The sequence below is a fragment of the Oncorhynchus nerka genome, linkage group LG9a (genome assembly GCF_034236695.1).
Source record: "Oncorhynchus nerka isolate Pitt River linkage group LG9a, Oner_Uvic_2.0, whole genome shotgun sequence".
In the NCBI taxonomy this organism is placed as follows: domain Eukaryota; kingdom Metazoa; phylum Chordata; class Actinopteri; order Salmoniformes; family Salmonidae; genus Oncorhynchus; species Oncorhynchus nerka.
The window spans coordinates 24,236,639-24,256,053 of record NC_088404.1 but is presented as its reverse complement, the minus strand read 5'-3'; the positions used below and the strand labels follow the sequence as shown (position 1 = coordinate 24,256,053).

At 43.1% G+C, this 19,415-nt stretch overlaps 1 protein-coding gene across 2 annotated transcripts in view; it reads right to left on the bottom strand.

Annotated features, from left to right (window-relative positions):
- Positions 1-52: 52 nt before the first annotated feature.
- The window catches only part of tbxas1 (thromboxane A synthase 1 (platelet)), a 144,987-nt gene continuing 125,624 nt past the window's right edge, over positions 53-19,415 (bottom strand). For both annotated transcript variants that reach the window (XM_029667702.2, XM_029667703.2), the window contains exons 11-14: positions 3,472-3,560; positions 2,975-3,112; positions 2,566-2,728; positions 53-2,270 (exon numbers count right to left, since the gene is read on the bottom strand). In XM_029667702.2, the coding sequence (XP_029523562.1) occupies positions 2,157-2,270; positions 2,566-2,728; positions 2,975-3,112; positions 3,472-3,560 (504 nt within the window). In that variant the 3' untranslated portion in view covers positions 53-2,156. The remainder of the gene's footprint in view (positions 2,271-2,565; positions 2,729-2,974; positions 3,113-3,471; positions 3,561-19,415) is intronic.

The following is a 19,415-nucleotide window of genomic DNA, read 5'->3' as shown; positions in this document are numbered from 1 at the left end:
TTAAACATGAACTATTACATTTTACACACATTCTGAATGATTGGAAGAGATGTTTTCCATTTCACCATTGCGTTTACTCTTTATAGCATGTCATCATTATTCCTTTCAATTAAAATGGAATATTTCAGAATGTATATTGATCACATCTTTGCCTAATTTTGATTATTAATTTCACATTTAATGAATATGTAACATCAAATTGCAGAGCAACACTCCAAATCAACACAATTAAAACCATCCCATTGGTTTAAAGTCTATACAGTCAAGCTTAAAGAAATCATACACAGTAACATCAGAGCTTTTCAACTTAAAGAGGAAATGAGAAATGGAGTGAGCTGATATTGCTTTCCGCTCTCATCGAGTCGTGATCTTATTAGTATTACCTTCATGTAAATCATAGCTTCATTTTAAAAATGAAAGATTTGGAAATCTGTGAGGGGGAGGTCCTATAACATTTAGTCAATGCCTACACTGTTATGATGGATAATTGCGAGGATGCTTGCAAAGACTCACTTTCCAGCCATAGAGCTGTTGGGAGAGACAATACAAATCCTTAAAGGGATAGTCCATCCAAATGACAAAAACATTCGGATTACTTTACCCTGTAAAAAGTCTATGGACAAGGTATTGCATAGCATTTGGAGACAGTGGACAGGTAAACCAAACTAAAGCATGGATGGTCTTATCCATAGACTACTTACAGGGAAACCAATATTATATATTTTTAATTTTAATGAACTATCCCTTTAATAGTTAATGGGCATGTTCTAACATACATTATACTATGAATTGATCCTTCCCTTTAATGCAGTCCTGCAGTGACTATTCAGTAATAATGGATATCAACATGAATGTATACAGATTTCAAGGAATGCTGTTCTTTTGCTATAAGAAGTTTGTCACAGTCTCTCCCCCTCCCACTAGCTCACAGTTCCCCCAGCATGCTTCTCCCCCTCACTCTAGTCCTGCAGAATCACCGTGGCGATCATTGTGCCATTGGCAGGGACCTCTTGGAGGGCTTGACCTCCATCCAGTACATTGGCTGATTAAAAAGGTGAGCTGCCCCTGGCACAACCTCACTTTTTCTGTGCAAATTGTAATTTACCATGGAAGCAGTTGCATAAAGTACTTAAGTAAAAAAGTACTACTGAAGTAGTTTTTGGGGGTATCTGTACTTGACTTATTTTTGACTACTTTTACTTTTAATAGTGTACTTTACTCCACACATTTTCCCTGACACCCAAAAGTACTTGTTACATTTTGATAGCTTAGCAGAACAGGAAAATAGTGCAATTCACGGTCATCCCTACTGCCTCTAATCTGGCGGACTCACTAAACACACATGCTTCATTTGTAAATGATGTCTGCATGTTGGAATGTGGCCCTGTCTATCCATGTATTTTTTTTTATAAAATAAAAATGGTACCGTCTGGTTTGCTTAATATGAGGAATTTGAAATGTTTTACTTTTGATACTTAAGTACATTTAACCAAATACTTTTAGATGTTTAAGTTAAAGAAGAGGTTAATCTGTCTGTAGCTTGTGAGGTGTGGAAACACTTTGTTGCTTTTATGAATTTTGTCCTGCTGCTTTTTGTTCTGTCTGTATGCTACGTCTTGCTTGTCCTATGTTGCTCTGTCTGTATGCTACGTCTTGCTTGTCCTATGTTGCTCTGTCTGTATGCTATGTCTTCTTGTCCTATGTTGCTCTGTCTGTATGCTATGTCTTCTTGTCCTATGTTGCTCTGTCTGTATGCTATGTCTTGCTTGTTCTATGTTGCTATTGTCTATATTGTAATTGTTTTTAATAACCTGCCCAGGGACTGCGGTTGAAAATTAGCCGTCTGGCTAAAACCGGCACTTTTACTGAAACGTTGATTAATGTGCACTGTCCCTGTAAAAATAAACTCAAACTCAAACTCAATGCTAGCCTGGTCTCAGATCTGTTTGTGCTTTATTGCCAACTCTCTTATGTAAAGGGAGTGCCAAAAGTGTGACAATAACCATAGAGGTTAGCAAGACAGCACAAACAGATCTGGGACCAGGCTAGGTTAATGTTACTTTATTTTTAGCCTTAAAATAAGCAGTCACTGGATGGATAATGTATCTGTTTCATAGAAATCACACTACGTTCTAGAAAGCAGATACAGAACAGAGCTATTCTCCTGCAGAGGGAGTCGCCGGTTCTCCCTCTATCTCTCTTTTAGTGATTGTCACATAGATGCCATTCTTGGGTCCGAGAGTGGTGTGAGACTTCAACTCCAGAGGAACCTGCAACATACATGTAGAAGAGCAACATGTTAAAGAGCTAGTATACAGCATAGACTGGGTTGTATACATGTTACTCTGTATTTTCAATCTTATTATGACCTTTACAAATGGAGGTTGGGATAAGTGCCAAAATAAGAAATATGGGCCCGTATCAGTATGAATGGTGATCTAGGATCAGTTTAGCTTTTTAGATCATAGATCAATATGCTTATATGGACAGGGGTGACCTGATCCTAGATCAGCATTCCTACTCTAAGACTCTTTAGATAATATGGAATAATGAGGTTTAACCCACCTTGGTGTCTGTGCAGGCCACAATGTTGAACTTCCTGAAGACATGCACCAGGGCCATCTTGATCTCCAGCTGGGCCAGCCTCATGCCGACACAGCTGCGGGGCCCCGCCCCAAACGGCAGGTACACAAACGGGTGTCTGCTGGCCTTGGCCTCCACTGTGAATCTGAATGGCAGAGTAGAGGCCTCAGTGGTCAGTATTGGAATACAATCTGATACTATACTTCTGTATTGTATTATCACGTGTCAATATTGTCACTCCATGTTGTACAGAATATTAACATAATGTGAGGCAGTGACAGTGTCCTATAGCTGTGCTGTGTAACAATGTAGCTGTGCTGGGACTTCTCTATGTTAGATTGATAGAAATGGAACCTAATTACTGAGCTACAGTAGACTGACTGCCGCCTACCTCTCAGGGATGAACTTCTCTGGCTCGGGCCAGTACTCTGGATCATAGTGCAGATAGCCTGCAGGGATCTCCAGGGTGGCTCCCTTGGGTAGGAACTGTCCATTCACCATGCAGTCCTCGTCAACTTCACGGGCAAACCTGAAACAAAATGGTTGCTCAGTTTCCACAATGCACATAATGAAATGATGAACTATGGAAACATGGGGGACATTTATTTTATTTAACTAGGCAAGTCAGTTAAGAACAAATTCTTATTTACAATGATGGCCTACCCAGACCAAACCCTAACCCGGATGACGCTGGGCTGATTGTGCGCCGCCCTATGGGACGCCCAATCACGGCCGGTTGTGATACAGAATCAAACCAGGGTCTGTAGTGACACCTCTAGTACTGAGATGCAGTGCCTCAGACCGCTGCGCCACTTGGAAGCCCAAACATGGTCATATACAGTACATAAGAGAGTTGTCTTGTGAATCATTCTAATGTCAGGCTCTTACCTGAAACCAGGCGGGTAGAGGCGCAGAGCTTCTGATATGACCATGTCAAGATATTTCAGCTCCTGAACATTGGTGTAATCTGGTGAATCCTACAACAGAGAAAATAACACAATCTTGCATTCCTATACTATCGAGTCAATACTGAAAGCGCATTTGACACCAAAAAAATCAAGAAAAGAAGCAAAGTGCAATTCATACTGATGCCAGCAGAGTGCAGCAACTCATGTTATTCAAGACTATGCTATGGTTATGAGTTTATTTGGAGAGCATGGCTGAGAATGTAAGAGTTTGGTGTTTGTTACTGCACCAAACAAACCACAAAGATTAACTACATCCTAGATGTATGTATGGATGTTGAGAGTGACTGAGTCGACATTAACACTGTTAAACAATAACTACGCTGAACAAACACCCCGCTGTCCCTAAAACACTGCTGTTGTGCTCAATGTGTGTGTGCATGCTTGTACATGTGTGCCCATGTGTGTGTGGTTCGGTGGTTAGAGGGCCAGTCACTGCCCTGTGTGAAGAGTGTGTGTGTCTGGGGACAATTCCAGAGCCTGTAAAAACGGGGCTCCATTGTCTGGCCTTCCTGTCACTTCTCATTGGCCGTCACACAGTTCCCCAGGGGAATGACATGTCCCTAATGAGCGCTAAGAGCTAACACAGCTCTCTGCTCCACTGATAAAGCCTAAACGCCGCTAGCTGCCAGACCTGTTGTGTAAGATGGGCTTGAGAGAGAGAGAGAGAGCTTTTCAATGTGTCTGTAGCCTAGTACCACAACACTCTCCGCCAGACTGTGGATGAAATATGTAGCATGCAGCGACAGTGTTATTTCCGCCTGTAGTGCCGGTGTACCTAATGATTATTCATGCTTGGTTTACTGCCAGGCCAGGGGAGAGGGAGCGTCTGTGGAGTTGAGAGTTAGTTGGAGCATTTGTATTCCGACGCCATGATTTCCTAATTATGCAGATTCAATGACAATCACTTATCCAAATCCTGCAGGGCAGTTTAACAAAGCTGATTCCACAAGTTAATCGGGAACACATTGGCCCCAGTGTGTGTGTGTGTGTGTGTGTGTCTATCCGTCTGTGTGTGTGTCCGTCTGTGCGTGTGCATCAAACACCCTGGTTCTGCACCACGGGGCGTGACGTACCTCACAACATTGTGCCCCATCAGATATCAGTGTTTAGCATGCCTCAGCCCTTTAGTCATCAAATAAGCCCATTGTTTATTTCAACGGCACACAGAGATCTAGAAAAAACACACTCCCTTTCACTGAAAGATGGCACAGCAACATCATCAAGATTTAGAAATGTACTACATTTAGTGTACACTGTAGAAAAACGTTACAACAGAAAACAAAAAGTGTTTCTTATTGGTCAAGTTCATCTTGTCCCTCCCTGTATTCTGCCATTTGCTACCTAATGAATGTGGGTTATAATACACAGGAAAGCTACTGATGCGCAGTGTTCTATAACAGAGGAATAGGATTGACTGACCTGACCAACCTGACCTTACAGCAATCACAGTTTGAAATTCCCCCCTCCCAGTTACAGTGTGAGGTCAGACAGTAATAACCGTGGGCTCTGGAGTGGCTAATGGATGGAGGGACTGGGTGGAGAGGAGCCCGCTCTGTCTATCGCCTGTCCTGGGGGCCACCAGAGGGCACAGGGGACCTGGAGTGTGTGGTAAGGCTCCCCACCTTTAGATATCCTCCTAAGACCCCCTTAAGCACCTGAGTTGGTTTAGATGTCTGCTTGGCTGCATCTGCATGTGGTACAAGTGAAGTGGTGTCATGATAAGACTATGTCGGCGAGCATCTAGACCGCCATTTCCCTCTGTTTTGTGGGCGAACGTACAATCACTAGAGAACAAACTGGCGAGACTATTCTATCAACGGGACTTAAAGAACTATAATATCCTATGATTCTCGGAGTCGTAGCTGAACAAGGACATGGATAATATACATTTTGCTGGCTTTTCCATGCATCGTCAAGATCAGAAGGCAGCCTTGGGTAAGATAAGAGGTGGAGGGGTGTGTCTTTGTTAACAACAGCTGGTGCATGATCTCTAATGTTAAGGAAGTCTCAAGTTTGGCTCACCTGAGTTAGAATACCTCATGGTAAGCTGTATACCATACTAGCTGTCTATTTACCACCACAAACCGATGCTGGCACTAAAACAACACACAACAAGCTGTAAAGGGCCATAAGCAAACAAGAAAATGCTCATCCAGAAACAGCGCTTCTTGTGGACAGTGATTCTATTACAGGGAAACTTGACCTAATTTTTAACAGAATGTCACCTGTGCAACTAGAGAACTAGATCACCTTTACTCCACACACAGAAACACATACAAGGCTCTCCCTTTGGCAAATCTGACCATAACTCTATCCTCCTGCATACAGGCAAACACTCAGGAGGTACCTAGGGATGGACATGAGTACTCGAAACAGATGTCAATGCTTTATCTTTAACCAGAGATATTCAAATCAAATGTTATTTGTCACATACACATGGTTAGCAGATGTTAATGCGAGTGTAGCGAAATGCCTGTGCTTCTAGTTCCGACCATGCAGTAATATCTAACAAGTAATCTAACCTAACAATTTCACAACAACTTCCTTATACACACAAGTGTAAAGGAATGAATAAGAATATGTACATAAAAATATATGAATGAGTGATGGCCGAACGGCAGAGGCAAGATGCAGTAGATGGTATAGGGTACAGTATATACATATGAGATGAGTAATGTAGGGTATGTAAACATTATATAAAGTGGCATTGTTTAAAGTGGCTGGGCTACATTTATTACATCAATTTTTCTATTATTAAAGTGGCTAGAGTTGAGTATGTTGGCAGCAGCCACTCAATGTTAGTGATGGCTGTTTAACAGTCTGATGCCCTTGAGATAGAAGCTGTTTTTCAGTCTCTCGGTCCCCGCTTTGATGCACCTGTACTGACCTCGCCTTCTGGATGATAGCGGGGTGAACAGGCAGTGGCTCGGGTGGTTGTTGTCCTTGATCTTTTTGGCCTTCCTGTGACATCGGGTGGTGTAGGTGTCCTGGAGGGCAGGTAGTTTGCCCCCGGTGATATTTCAGTTTGTCCGTGATGAGTACGCCGAGGAACTTAAAACTTTCCACCCTCTCCACTACTGTCCTGTCGATGTGGATAGGGGGCTGCTCCCTCTGCTGTTTCCTGAAGTCCACGATCCTCTCCTTTGTTTTGTTGACATTGAGTGTGAGGTTATTTTCCTGACACCACACCTCCGAGTGCACTCACCTCCTCCCTGAAGGCCGTCTTGTCGTTGTTGGTTGTCAAGCCCACCATTGTAGTGTCTTCTGCAAACTTGATGATTGGGTTGGAGGTGTGCATGGCCACGCAGTCATGGGTGAACAGGGAGTACAGGAGGGGGCTGAGAACGCACCTTTGTGCGCCCCAGTGTTGAGGATCAGCGGGGTGGAGATGTTGTTACCTACCCTCACCACCTGGGGGCGGCCCGTCAGGAAGTCCAGGACCCATTTGCACAGGGCGGTCTCGAGCTTAATGACGAGTTTAGAGGGTAATATGGTGTTAAATGCTGAGCTGTATTCGATGAACAGCATTCTTACATAGGTATTCCTCTTGTCCAGATGGGTTAGGGGAGTGTGCAGTGTGATTGCGATTGTGTCGTCTGTGGACCTATTGGGGCGGTAAGCAAATTGGAGTGGGTCTAGGGTGTCAGGCAGCGTGGAGGTGATATGGTCCTTGACTAGTCTCTCAAAGCATTTAATGATGATGGAAGTGAGTGCTATGGGGCGGTAGTCATTTAGCTTAGTTACCTTAGCTTTCTTGGGAACAGGTACAATGGTGGCCCTCTTGAAGCATGTGGGAACAGCAGACTGGTATAGGGATTGATTGAATATGTCCGTAAACATACCAGCCAGCTGGTCTGCGCATGCTCTGAGGACGCAGCTGGGGATGCCGTCTGGGCCTGCAGCCTTGCAAGGGTTAACACGTTTAAATGTTTTACTCACGTTGGCTGCAGTGAAGGAGAGCCCGCAGGTTTCTGTAGCGGGCCGTGTCAGTGGCACTGTATTGTCCTCAAAGCGAGCAAAGAAGTTTTTTAGTTTGTCTGAGAGCAAGACATTGTGGTCCGTGACGAGGCTGGTTTTTATTTTGTAGTCCGTGATTTACTGTAGACTCTGAACATATACCTCTCATGTCTGAGCCATTGAATTGCGACTCTAATTTGTCTCTATACTGACGCTTAGCTTGTTTGATTGCCTTGCGGAGTGAATAGCTACACTGTTTGTATTCGGTCATGTTTCCGGTCACCTTGCCCTAATTAAAAGCAGTGGTTCGCGCTTTCAGTTTTGCACGAATGCTGCCATCAATCCATGGTTTCTGGTTGGGGAATGTTTTAATAGACACTGTGGGTACAACATCACAGACGTACTTGCTAATAAACTTGCTCACCGAATCAGCGTATTCATTAATGTTGTTGTTCGACACTATGCGGAACACATCCCAGTCCACGTAATCGAAGCAATCTTGAAGCGTGGAATCCGATGGTCGGACCAGCGTTGAACAGACCTGAGCACGGGTGCTTCCTGTTTTAGTTTCTGTCTATTGGCTGGGAGCAACAAAATTTCCGAAAGGAGGGCGGGGGAGGGCCTTATATGCGTTGCAGAAGTTAGAATAACAATGATCCAGGGTTTTGCCAGCCCGGGTCACGCAATCGATATGCTGATACAATTTAGGGAGTCTTGTTTTCAGATTAGCCTAGTTAAAATTCCCAGATACAATAAATGCAGCCTGAGGATATGTGTTTTACAGTTTACATAGAGTCAAATTAAGTTTGTTCAGGGCTGTCGATGCGTCTGCTCAGGGGGGAATATACACGACTGTGATTATGATCGAAGAGAATTGTCTTGGTATATAATGCGGTCGGCATTTGATTGTGAGGAATTCTAAGTTAGGTGAACAAAAGGACTTGAGTTCCTGTATGTTGTTATTATCACACCACATCTCGTTAATCATAAGGCATACACCCCCGCCCTTCTTCTTACCAGAGAGATGCGTGTAGAAACCAGTTGGCTGTACCGACTCCGACTCCGTCTCGAGTGAGCCATGTTTCCGTGAAACAAAGAATGTTACCTTCTCTGATGTCTCTCTGGAAGGCTACCCTTGCTCGGATTTCGTCTACCTTGTTGTCAAGAGACTGGATATTGGTGAGTAGTATGCTCGGGACCGGGGCGCGATGTGCATGTCTACGGATCCTGACCAGAAGACCGCTCCGTCTGCCCCCTTCTGTTAGCGCCGTTGTTTTGGGTTGCCGGCTGGGATCCGATCCATTGTCCTGGGTGGTGGGCCAAACAGAGGATCCGCTTCGGGAAAGTCGTATTTCTGGTCATAATGTTGGTGAGTTGACGTTGCTCTTATATCCAATAGTTTATCTACTTCCCCAGAGTCAGATGAACTTGTGGATACCATTTTTAAGTCTTTGTGTCCAGTAAAAAGGAAGTTAAAGGTTGTTTAGCGTTAGCACAATGACTGGAAGCTTATGTGTATCTGTTAGCGTGCTAGCAGATACCCATAGACTTCCAGTCATTGCACTAACATTAGTTAGCAATTGCGCTAGTGCTAGTGCTAACTTCCTTTAAACTGCTCGCAGAGAAATAAAAATGGTATCCACAAGTTTGTCGGACTCTGGGCGCTCATTGCCAATATCTCAAAGTATCCCTTTAAGCCATGGTTTCCCAAAACTGGCCCCCACTGGGTGCACGTTTTGGTTTTTGCCCTAGCACTACACAGATTATTCAAATATCCATCTCATCAAGCTTTGATGCCAGGACATAAACCAAAATGGGCCTCAGTCATGGGAAACCTGCTTTAAGCTACTTTGCGATCTGCTAGGGCCATTTAGAATTTGTTCGTTTATAAACCCCCTAAACATAGATAGGTTCCACACTGAAAATATGTAAAAACATTAGTTTGATAAAGACAAAGAGCGTATTTTCATCAGAATCATTAAGCATATGCCTACTCACAAAACATATGTTGTGGCTGTAATTCATCCCCATGCAGTGTTCAATGTGGAATTGTTCATCCATTTAGAAAATTACAAAGAACAGGCAGAATAAACTGAATCCAATGTCTGTATGTTGATTTTGGTTTGATTTTGGCCAAATTGAGCCCCGTTTCAAATGATCACTCTTTGAAAATATCTGTTCTGGGCACGAGATGTGCATCACTTCACACAGCTAAAATGTTTTATTCGGAAAACAATTCTGCATAAAATAGATGTGTCTTGACTGTGATAAGGGCTCAGGAAACAAGAGCGCCTTGTCTGCTAAATTAATAAAACAAGGCTATGCCATTGCACAGCCATAGACAAGCGCCACTGCTGAGCTTATTGCCTTTTTAGAGATTGTGTTCCACAATGTAATATAACCTGTTGATATTACGGTTTCAATAAATTAATCTTAAATGGAACTTTATTTTTATTGACTGAATATGCACTGAACAAAAATATAAATGGAACATGTCAAGTGTTGGTCCCATGGTTCAAGAGCTGAAATAAAAGATTCCATAAATTGTCCATATGCACAAAAAGCTTATTTCTGTTGTACACTAATTTGTTTACATCCCTATTAGTTAGCAATTCTCCTTTGCCAAAATAATCCATCCACCTGACCGGTGTGCCATATCAAGAAGCTGATTAAACAGAATGATCATTACACAGGTGCACCTTGTGCTGGGGACAATAAAATGGCACTCTAAAATGTGCAGTTTTGTCAAACAACAGAATGACACAGATATCTCAGGTTTTGAGGGATCGTGCAATTGGCATGTAGACTGCAGGAATGTCCACAGAATTGAATGTTAATTTCTCTACCATAAGCCGATTCAACATAATTTTACAGAATTTGTCAGTACGTCCAACTGGTTTCACAGCACCAGGCCACGTGTAACCACACCAGCCCAGGACTTCCACATCCGGCTTTTTCACGGGATCATCTGAGACCAGCCACTCAGACAGCTGATAAGTTTGTGGGTTTGCACAACCAAAGGATTTCTGCACCAACTGTTTCAAGGAGTGGGACACTAATCTGAATCCTTATAATAAATCCCTCTATGACCTCCGACTAGCCATCAAACAGGCAAAGCGTCAATACAGGACTAAGATCGAATCGTACTACATTGGATGTGGCAGGGTTTGCAAACTATCACAGATTACAAAAGGAAACCCAGCAGCGGGCTGCCCATTGACGTGAGCCTACCAAATGTGCTCAATGCCTTTTATGCTCGCTTCGAGACAAGCAACACTGAACCATGCATGAGAGCACCAGTAGTTCTGAATGATTCACTATGTGTGCAATAAGTGTTTAACATGATAAAAAGAAACGGAATAGAGCTAAGCACAGGCAAAATCCAAGAGGAAAATTTGGTTCAGTCTGCTTTCCACCAGACACTGGGAGACAAATGTACCTTTTCAGCAGGACAATAACTTAAAACACAAGGCCAAATATACACTGGAGTTGTTTACCAAGATAACGTTGAATGTTCCTGGGTGGCCTAGTTACAGTTTTGACTTAGATTGGCTTGAATATCTATGGCAAGACATGAAAATGGCCATCTAGCAATGATCAACAACCAACTTGAACCAGCTTGAAGAATTCTTAAGAACAATGTGCAAATATTGTACAATCCAGGTTTGCAAAGCCCGTAGAGACTAATCCCTGCCAAATGTGATTCTAACATGTATTGATTGACTCAGGGGTGTGAATACTTTTATACGTAAATGAGATATCTGTATTTAATTTTCAATACATTTGCAAAAAAATCTAAAATCATGTTTTCACTTTGTCATTATGGAGTATCGAGGGTATATGAGTGAGGGGAATTTTTTTTTAAATCCATTTTGAATTCAGGCTGTAACACAACAAAATGTGGAATAAGTCAAGGGGTTTGAATACTTTCTGAAGGCACTATACATATCTACCTCAATTACCTCATACCCCCGCACATTGACTCGGTACTGGTACCACGTGTATTTAGCAATGTTATCGTTACTCATGCTTTCTTTTTTGTGTTATTATTTTTCTATATTTTTCTCAGAATTGTTGGGAGATGCCTGTAAGTAAGCATTTCACTGTTAGCCTACAGTTTCCTGTTGTTTATGAAGCATGCGAAAAAATAAAATTAGATTTCATACATTGTAGGTGTAACATAATGGAGGCTCATCCGGGTTAAAACATTTTTTTTAAAGTTGAAAGATGAGGAGAGGGAGGCTTCAGGAAGAGATGGGTAGACCTTCCGATGCCAAGTCGGAGGACATGGCGGAGGAAGGGGTTGCTCGTACCCCCTTTACATTGCCACGACTCAATCCTTTATCTTCGGGTCATTCAGACAGGACTGCTAGGCTGAAGGTGAGGCTGGCCCGTTTAGAAATGGAGCAAAAAGATAAAGAGAGACAAATGAAATTTGTTCTAGAAATGAGGAGAATGAGGAGAATGGAAATTGACAAGGAGGTGAGGATCCGACAACTGGAGGTAGACGCTCCAGTGCGACTCCACAACCTGCTTATCATCAAGCCCACTTCGATGTAAGTAAAACATATTGCTTTAGTCCCTCCATTCCAAGAGTTGGAAGTTGATTCCTATTTCTCTGCGTTTGAGCATGTGGCCGCTGCGCTGCATTGGCCACTCGAAGTTTGGGCGCTCTTGTTGCAATGTAAATTGTCTGGGAAAGCCCAGAAGTAGTAGCTGCTCTCTCCCTGGAAGACAGTTTACACTACGATACAGTTAAAACTACTGTGTTGCGGGCTTATTCAGGCACTTATAGGCAGCGCTTCAGGAACCACAAGAAACCCTCTCACCGTAACTTTGTTGAGTTTGCAAGGGACAAAGAGTCTCTGTTTAATCGATGGTGTTCAGCCAGCAAAGCTAAAACCTTTGCTGATATTTGGGAGTTGATGCTGTTGGAGGATTTTAAAAGCAACCTCCCTGATAGAATTGTAGCTTATTTAAATGAACAGAAAGTGGCAACATTGGCACAGGTAGCAGTGTTGGCAGATGAGTACGCTTTAACCAGTTCCTACTAACAATAATGTGCAGTGCTACTCGATACGCAGAGGCTATTCCTCTCAGTACTATAACAGCTAAGACTGTGGTGAAGGCACTAGTGAAGTTGTTCTCTACGTTTGGACTCCCTAAAGTAATCCAAACTGATCAGGGATCCAACTTTATGTCAAAACTGTTCTCAAATGTGTTAAAGGCATTGTGTATTTTCCATCAGCTGCTGCTCCAGTTTCAACTGTTCTGCCTTACTATTATTCGACCATGCTGGTCATTTATGAACATTTGAACATCTTGGCCATGTTCTGTTATAATCTCCACCCGGCACAGCCAGAAGAGGACTGGCCACCCCACATATGCTCTCTCTAATTCTCTCTTTCTTTCTCTCTCTCGGAGGACCTGAGCCCTAGGACCGTGCCCCAGGACTACCTGACATGATGACTCCTTGCTGTCCCCAGTCCACCTGACTGTGCTGCTGCTCCAGTTTCAACTGTTCTGCCTTATTATTATTCGACCATGCTGGTCATTTATGAACATTTGAACATCTTGGCCATGTTCTGTTATAATCTCCACCCGGCACAGCCAGAAGAGGACTGGCCACCCCACATAGCCTGGTTCCTCTCTAGGTTTCTTCCTAGGTTTTGGCCTTTCTAGGGAGTTTTTCCTAGCCACCGTGCTTCTACACCTGCATTGCTTGCTGTTTGGGGTTTTAGGCTGGGTTTCTGTACAGCACTTTGAGATATCAGCTGATGTACGAAGGGCTATATAAATACATTTGATTTGATTTTGATTTGATTTGATTCCAGTCCGGATCATCCAGAGAGTCAAGGGGCTCTCTAACGCTGGCATCGGACGCTGAAGGCAATGCTACGCAACTATTGCATGGATAGCAGTACAGATTGGGATGAGGGGGTGCCCTTTGTCCTATTTGTTATTAGGGAAACAATACAAGAGTCCTTAGGGTTCAGCCCTGCTGACCTTGTGTTTGGACACACTCAAAGGGGTCTGCTGAAAGTTTTGAAGGAGCATATCTTATCTCCTACACCCAGTAGCGCCCCTAAAAATGTGTTAGATTATGTCAGTAAGATGCGGGAGAGACTGCACACTGCATGTGCGTTAGCCCAAAAGTCTCTCTCCTTGTCTCAAAAACGCATGAAGTTGCATTATGACAAAAAGGCTGTTGGCCGTTCTTTTGCACCAGGGGATCAAGTTTTAGTTTTGTTGCCAATCCCTGTCTCATTTCTGTCGGCACGTTTTTCTGGACCATATCTTGTGGAAAATAAACTCTGTGACACCAATTATGTGATAAAGACCCCAGATCAGAGGCGTTCTTCCCATGTGTGTTTATTTTTTTTATTTTTTTTTATTTCACCTTTATTTAACCAGGTAGGCTTTATTTTTTTAAGGCTAGTTTTTTTTTATTTGAGAACACCTTTATTTAACCCAGAGAACACCTTTATTTAACCAGGTAGGCTAGTTGAGAACAAGTTCTCATTTGCAACTGCGACCTGGCCAAGATAAAGCATAGCAGTGTGAACAGACAACACAGAGTTACACATGGAGTAAACAATTAACAAGTCAATAACACAGTAGAAAAAAAAGAGAGTCTATATACAGTGTGCAAAAGGCATGAGGAGGTAGCCGAATAATTACAATTTTGCAGATTAACACTGGAGTGATAAATGATCAGATGGTCATGTACAGGTAGAGATATTGGTGTGGAAAAGAGCAGAAAAGTAAATAAATAAAAACAGTATGGGGATGAGGTAGGTAAATTGGGTGGGCTATTTACCGATAGACTATGTACAGCTGCAGCGATCGGTTAGCTGCTCAGATAGCAGATGTTTGAAATTGGTGAGGGAGATAAAAGTCTCCAACTCCAGCAATTTTTGCAATTCGTTCCAGTCACAGGCAGCAGAGAACTGGAACGAAAGGCGGCCAAATGAGGTGTTGGCTTTAGGGATGATCAGTGAGATACACCTGCTGGAGCGCGTGCTACGGGTGGGTGTTGCCATCGTGACCAGTGAACTGAGATAAGGTGGAGCTTTACCTAGCATGGACTTGTAGATGACCTGGAGCCAGTGGGTCTGGCGACGAATATGTAGCGAGGGCCAGCCGACTAGAGCATACAGGTCGCAGTGGTGGGTGGTATAAGGTGCTTTAGTAACAAAACGGATGGCACTGTGATAAACTGCATCCAGTTTGCTGAGTAGAGTGTTGGAAGCTATTTTGTAGATGACATCGCCAAAGTCGGGTAAGTTTGGCGGCGTGAGTGAAGGAGGCTTTGTTGCGGAATAGAAAGCCGACTCTAGATTTGATTTTAGATTGGAGATGTTTGATATGAGTCTGGAAGGAGAGTTTACAGTCTAGCCAGACATCTAGCTACTAGGTCGGAAACCATGCTTATCAATTAGCCCAAAATTGGAAGAGGGAGTGGTTACATAATTGATGTGTAACCCTCTTCAATTTTGGGCTAATTGATAAGCTGTTTAAAAGAGGACCTTGTATTACTCTTTTTTTTGTACTCCCTGACAAAGGCCATGCAGCCGAAACGCGTCGTTAAAAAAAACCCTTTGTTTCTATTGAACATGCCATACTAATAAAGGCATTTTAATCAATTATATGAAGAGTGCCTTGGTCCTCCTTTCTTTTTGATGACCAATTTACCCCTTTTACCAAAGAGCACCTTCTATCTACCAAAATGTACTATTGTGTACCTTAGTAGCATCTTCCCTTCCTCCTCTTTCTACTAGCATCATTAACACTATTTCCAAAAGGTTGGATTTTGTGACCGAATACTGCCGAGAATAAGCATCAAGCTCTGTTGAAGGAGCGATGCAGCCTTCTGGCTGAAACGTTTGAGGATTTTAAATGTCGTGGTCGTCCTTTTCCAAGTTGTTTCTGCGAGTCACTAAAGCTAAATTAGCATGACACGAGCTGAATTAAATGTAAAAGGCTTTGAAAATAAAAAGCTTGCGGTGCTCTATTGACATTTCACAGAGATACGCTTGTTTTTGTGAAGTCTTCAAAAAGAACATGAACTTTGCATTAATATGGACAGCATATACTAAAATATGAAAATACTACGTCATGTCTCAAAATGGATATCTATCTCACGTCCTATATTGTTTTATGTCCTCCGGATTTGAGAAGAGAGATGACGAGTTCAATGGTAAGCCTGTCAGCTAGCCTTAATTCTCACACAGCATCCAGCTGACGCAATGCTATTTTCCAGATTTTTTTTACCACTTTTCTAAGCCTCCATCGATTTAGTCGCTCTAATTTTGACCATCCTACAAGGGTAAAAACCACAAAACATTTTGAATGGATTATGATAGAGACATGATGTTTGGACCTTTGGTTTTCTTAGATGATTATCTACCCAAGTAACATTATTGGTCAAAAGGTGCGTTTTTGAAAACAATGGCAGCACACTTCCAATGATAGATCCAGCAAAAATGTACTTTGAGACCCTTTCCAGTCAACCTGTGCTTACTTCAGAACCTTTCAGACCCATTTTGAGGCCCTCCCCATGCGAGGACTGGCTCTTCCTGTAGGACACCGATCAGTGTTCTAAAGGGCAGAGCAGCAGTTGGAGCCCCAAGGTCGTGATAGGAGGGAGGCGAAGGTCGTCATAAAGCCTGCTGTTTCATCTCCTGTCATCTACAGCAGGGGTCTGCTACAGATGGCAACTTGATTCTCTCTTGCCCCCCCCAAAGCTTTTTGTAAAAAATTATATATATACAAAAATACTGTAAAATCAGCAGGAATTAAGCAAAAAATGTGTTATTCACAAAATCTGTTCCCAATTATTCCCACAAATAAAAAAAGAGATGTGATCGTGTCTCAATGTATGAAATTATTGTTAATATCAAATACAACCTCAATTTGCAGTGTACAAATGTAATACAATTATGTTCCGGCCACCCAAACATTCGCTCTGACAAAAATCGGCCCTCGGCTGAATTTAATTGCCTACCCCTGATCTACAGTTACTGACAGGTCTACCTCACACCTCAGCATCAGGAGACCTATCTAGCTTGTGTAGCTACAGGCACACATTTTCTCAAAAACATGGATTCAAATGTAGATTAAAAAAAGCTGTTCTTGGCGCCATACGGTAGGTGACAAATCCTGGTGTTAAAGATGTCAAACTAATGCAGCCCAATGGAAAGAGCGATTTGGCAGATATGCTTGATAAAAAATGATCTCCATTTGGCATATCAGTCTAAAGAGGGATAGCCGAACTCTTGACTCTGCAGTCTTGAGATCCCACCATTTCTATAAAACAAGTCAGTGAAACATCTATGATCCATGCATCTATGACACTCACACACCTAGCAATATCCACCTTGTTGGGGAGGTACTCCCCAAAACCAGCCTTCAACATCTGAGTATTTCGTGCAGAGCACTTCAAAAACAGAACAAGTGGTGGTACATGAGTAAGTATAACATTTATTGCATTTCACAGAATTTCTAAATGTATTGAAGACTAAAAGTCCCGCTGTGTTCAAAGCATCAAAGGAATCACCCTGAAAACGCAGAGAAACCTTATAACTTCACCAGACACATTTTAAAGCTTCTCATAGCCTAATATCCACCTTTACTCTTCTGTAAAATCAGATTAATGTTTGCACAGTTGGAAATGAATAGCAAGCTTGGCTTGAAGCTCAATCTCTCAGTACAATCAGTAGTGAGACTAAATGATTTGGCCTCTAGAGTGCCTGTGTGTGCTTATTTCTATTTCTCTGTCCCTCTTCATTACAGGTCCTATTTGGAGTAGAAAAAGAAGTAATTACTGTGTTGAATATGGGAGCTGAAACCTTCCCTTCTATGCTAGTTTGCCTCAGTGTCTTTGGCTTTCATTTCCTGTGGCCTTCTACCACACAGTGTGGCTGCGGCCTAAATGGCAGTTCATTCCCTACTTTTGACCAGAGCTTTATGGGCTCTGGTCAAAAGCAGTGCACTATATGGGGAATAGGGTGCCATTTGAGATTCAACCTTTGTCTGGCCCTCTCCGTGCTGCTGCTGCCCAGTCATTCCAGTTTATTTACATTCTATTGCCCCCATTTGAATGCCCGGGCCCCAAGAGTCCCTTAGAAGTAGGTGCTTTGGAAACAGACACACACAGCCTCCTTTTCTCCACCGCATCCCGCGGGGTTGCCATGGCAATGGTCACTTATGGTTATTGATAGGGATAGAGGCGTATATGTTCAAACAAGAGATGTGGCTTTAGGGGATTGTTAATACACAAATGCAATGACTGTCGGTTTGCATTGTCTTCTAATAGCCGGGAACAAAGAGAGAAAGAGTGGGGGGAGGGCAGATCTGTGCTCTCTGCAAACAAAAAGCAAACAGTAGATAATCTCTCTGTGATTTAACTATTAAACTCAGCAAAAAAAGAAACATCCCTTTTTCAGGACCCTGTCTTTCAAAGATAATTCGTAAAAATGTAAATAACTTCACATATCTTCATTGTAAAGGGTTTAAACACCGTTTCCCATGCTTGTTCAATGAACCATAAACAATTAATGAACATGCACATGTGGAACGGTCGTTAAGACACAAACAGCTTATAGACGGTAGGCAATTAAGGTCACAGTTATTAAAACTTAGGGCACTAAAGAGGCCTTTCTACTGACTCTGAAAGACACCAAAAGAAAGATGCCCAGGGTCCCTGCTCATCTGCGTGAACGTGCCATAGGCATGCTGCAAGGAGGCATGTGGACTGCAGATGTGGCCAGGGCAATAAATTGCAATATCTGAACTGTGAGACGCCTAAGACACTGCCTCACAGTGGCAGACCATGTGTAACAACACCTGCAAACCTGCACAGGATCGGTACATCCAAACATCACACCTGCGGGACAGGTACAGGATGGCAACAACAGCTGCCCAAGTTACACCAGGAACGCACAATCCCTCCATCAGTGCTCAGACTGTCGGCAATAGGCTGAGAGAGGCTGGACTGAGGGCTTGTAGGCATGTTGTAAGGCAGGTCCTCACCAGACATCACCGGCAACAACGTCGCCTATGGGCACAAACCCACCGTCGCTGGACCAGACAGGACTGGCAAAAAGTGCTCTTCACTGATGAGTTGCGGTTTTGTCTCACCAGGGGTGATGGTCGGATTCACGTTTGTCGTCAAAGGAATGAGCGTTACACCGAGGCCTGTACTCTGGAGCGGGATCGATTTGGAGGTGGAGGGTCCGTCATGGTCTTGGGCGGTGTGTCACAGCATCATCGGAATGAGCTTGTTGTCGTTGCAGGCAATCTCAACGCTGTGCGTTACAGGGAAGACATCCTCCTCCCTCATGTGGTACCATTCCTGCAGGCTCATTCTGACATGACCCTCCAGCATGACAATGCCACCAGCCATACTGCTCGTTCTGTGCGTGATTTCCTGCAAGACAGGAATGTCAGTGTTCTGCCATTGCCAGCGAAGAGCCCGGATCTAAATCCTATAGGTCTGGGACCTGTTGGATCGGAGGTTGAGGGCTAGGGCCATTCCCCCCAGAAATGTCCGGGAACATGCAGGTGACTTGGTGGAAGAGTGGGGTAACATCTCACAGCAAGAACTGGCAAATATTGTGCAGTACATGAGGAGGAGATGCACTGCAGTACTTAATGCAGCTGGTGGCCACACCAGATACTGACTTTTGATTTAGACCCCCCTCTTTGTTCAGGGAGACATTATTCCATTTCTGTTAGTCACATGTCTGTGGAACTTGTTCAGTTTATGTCTCAGTTGTTGAATCTTATGTTCACACAAATATTTACACATGTCGAGTTTGCTGAAAATAAATGCAGTTGACAGTGAGGACGTTTCTTTTTTTGCTGAGTTTATATCACAACTGGCTAATTCTAATCTTCTCCATC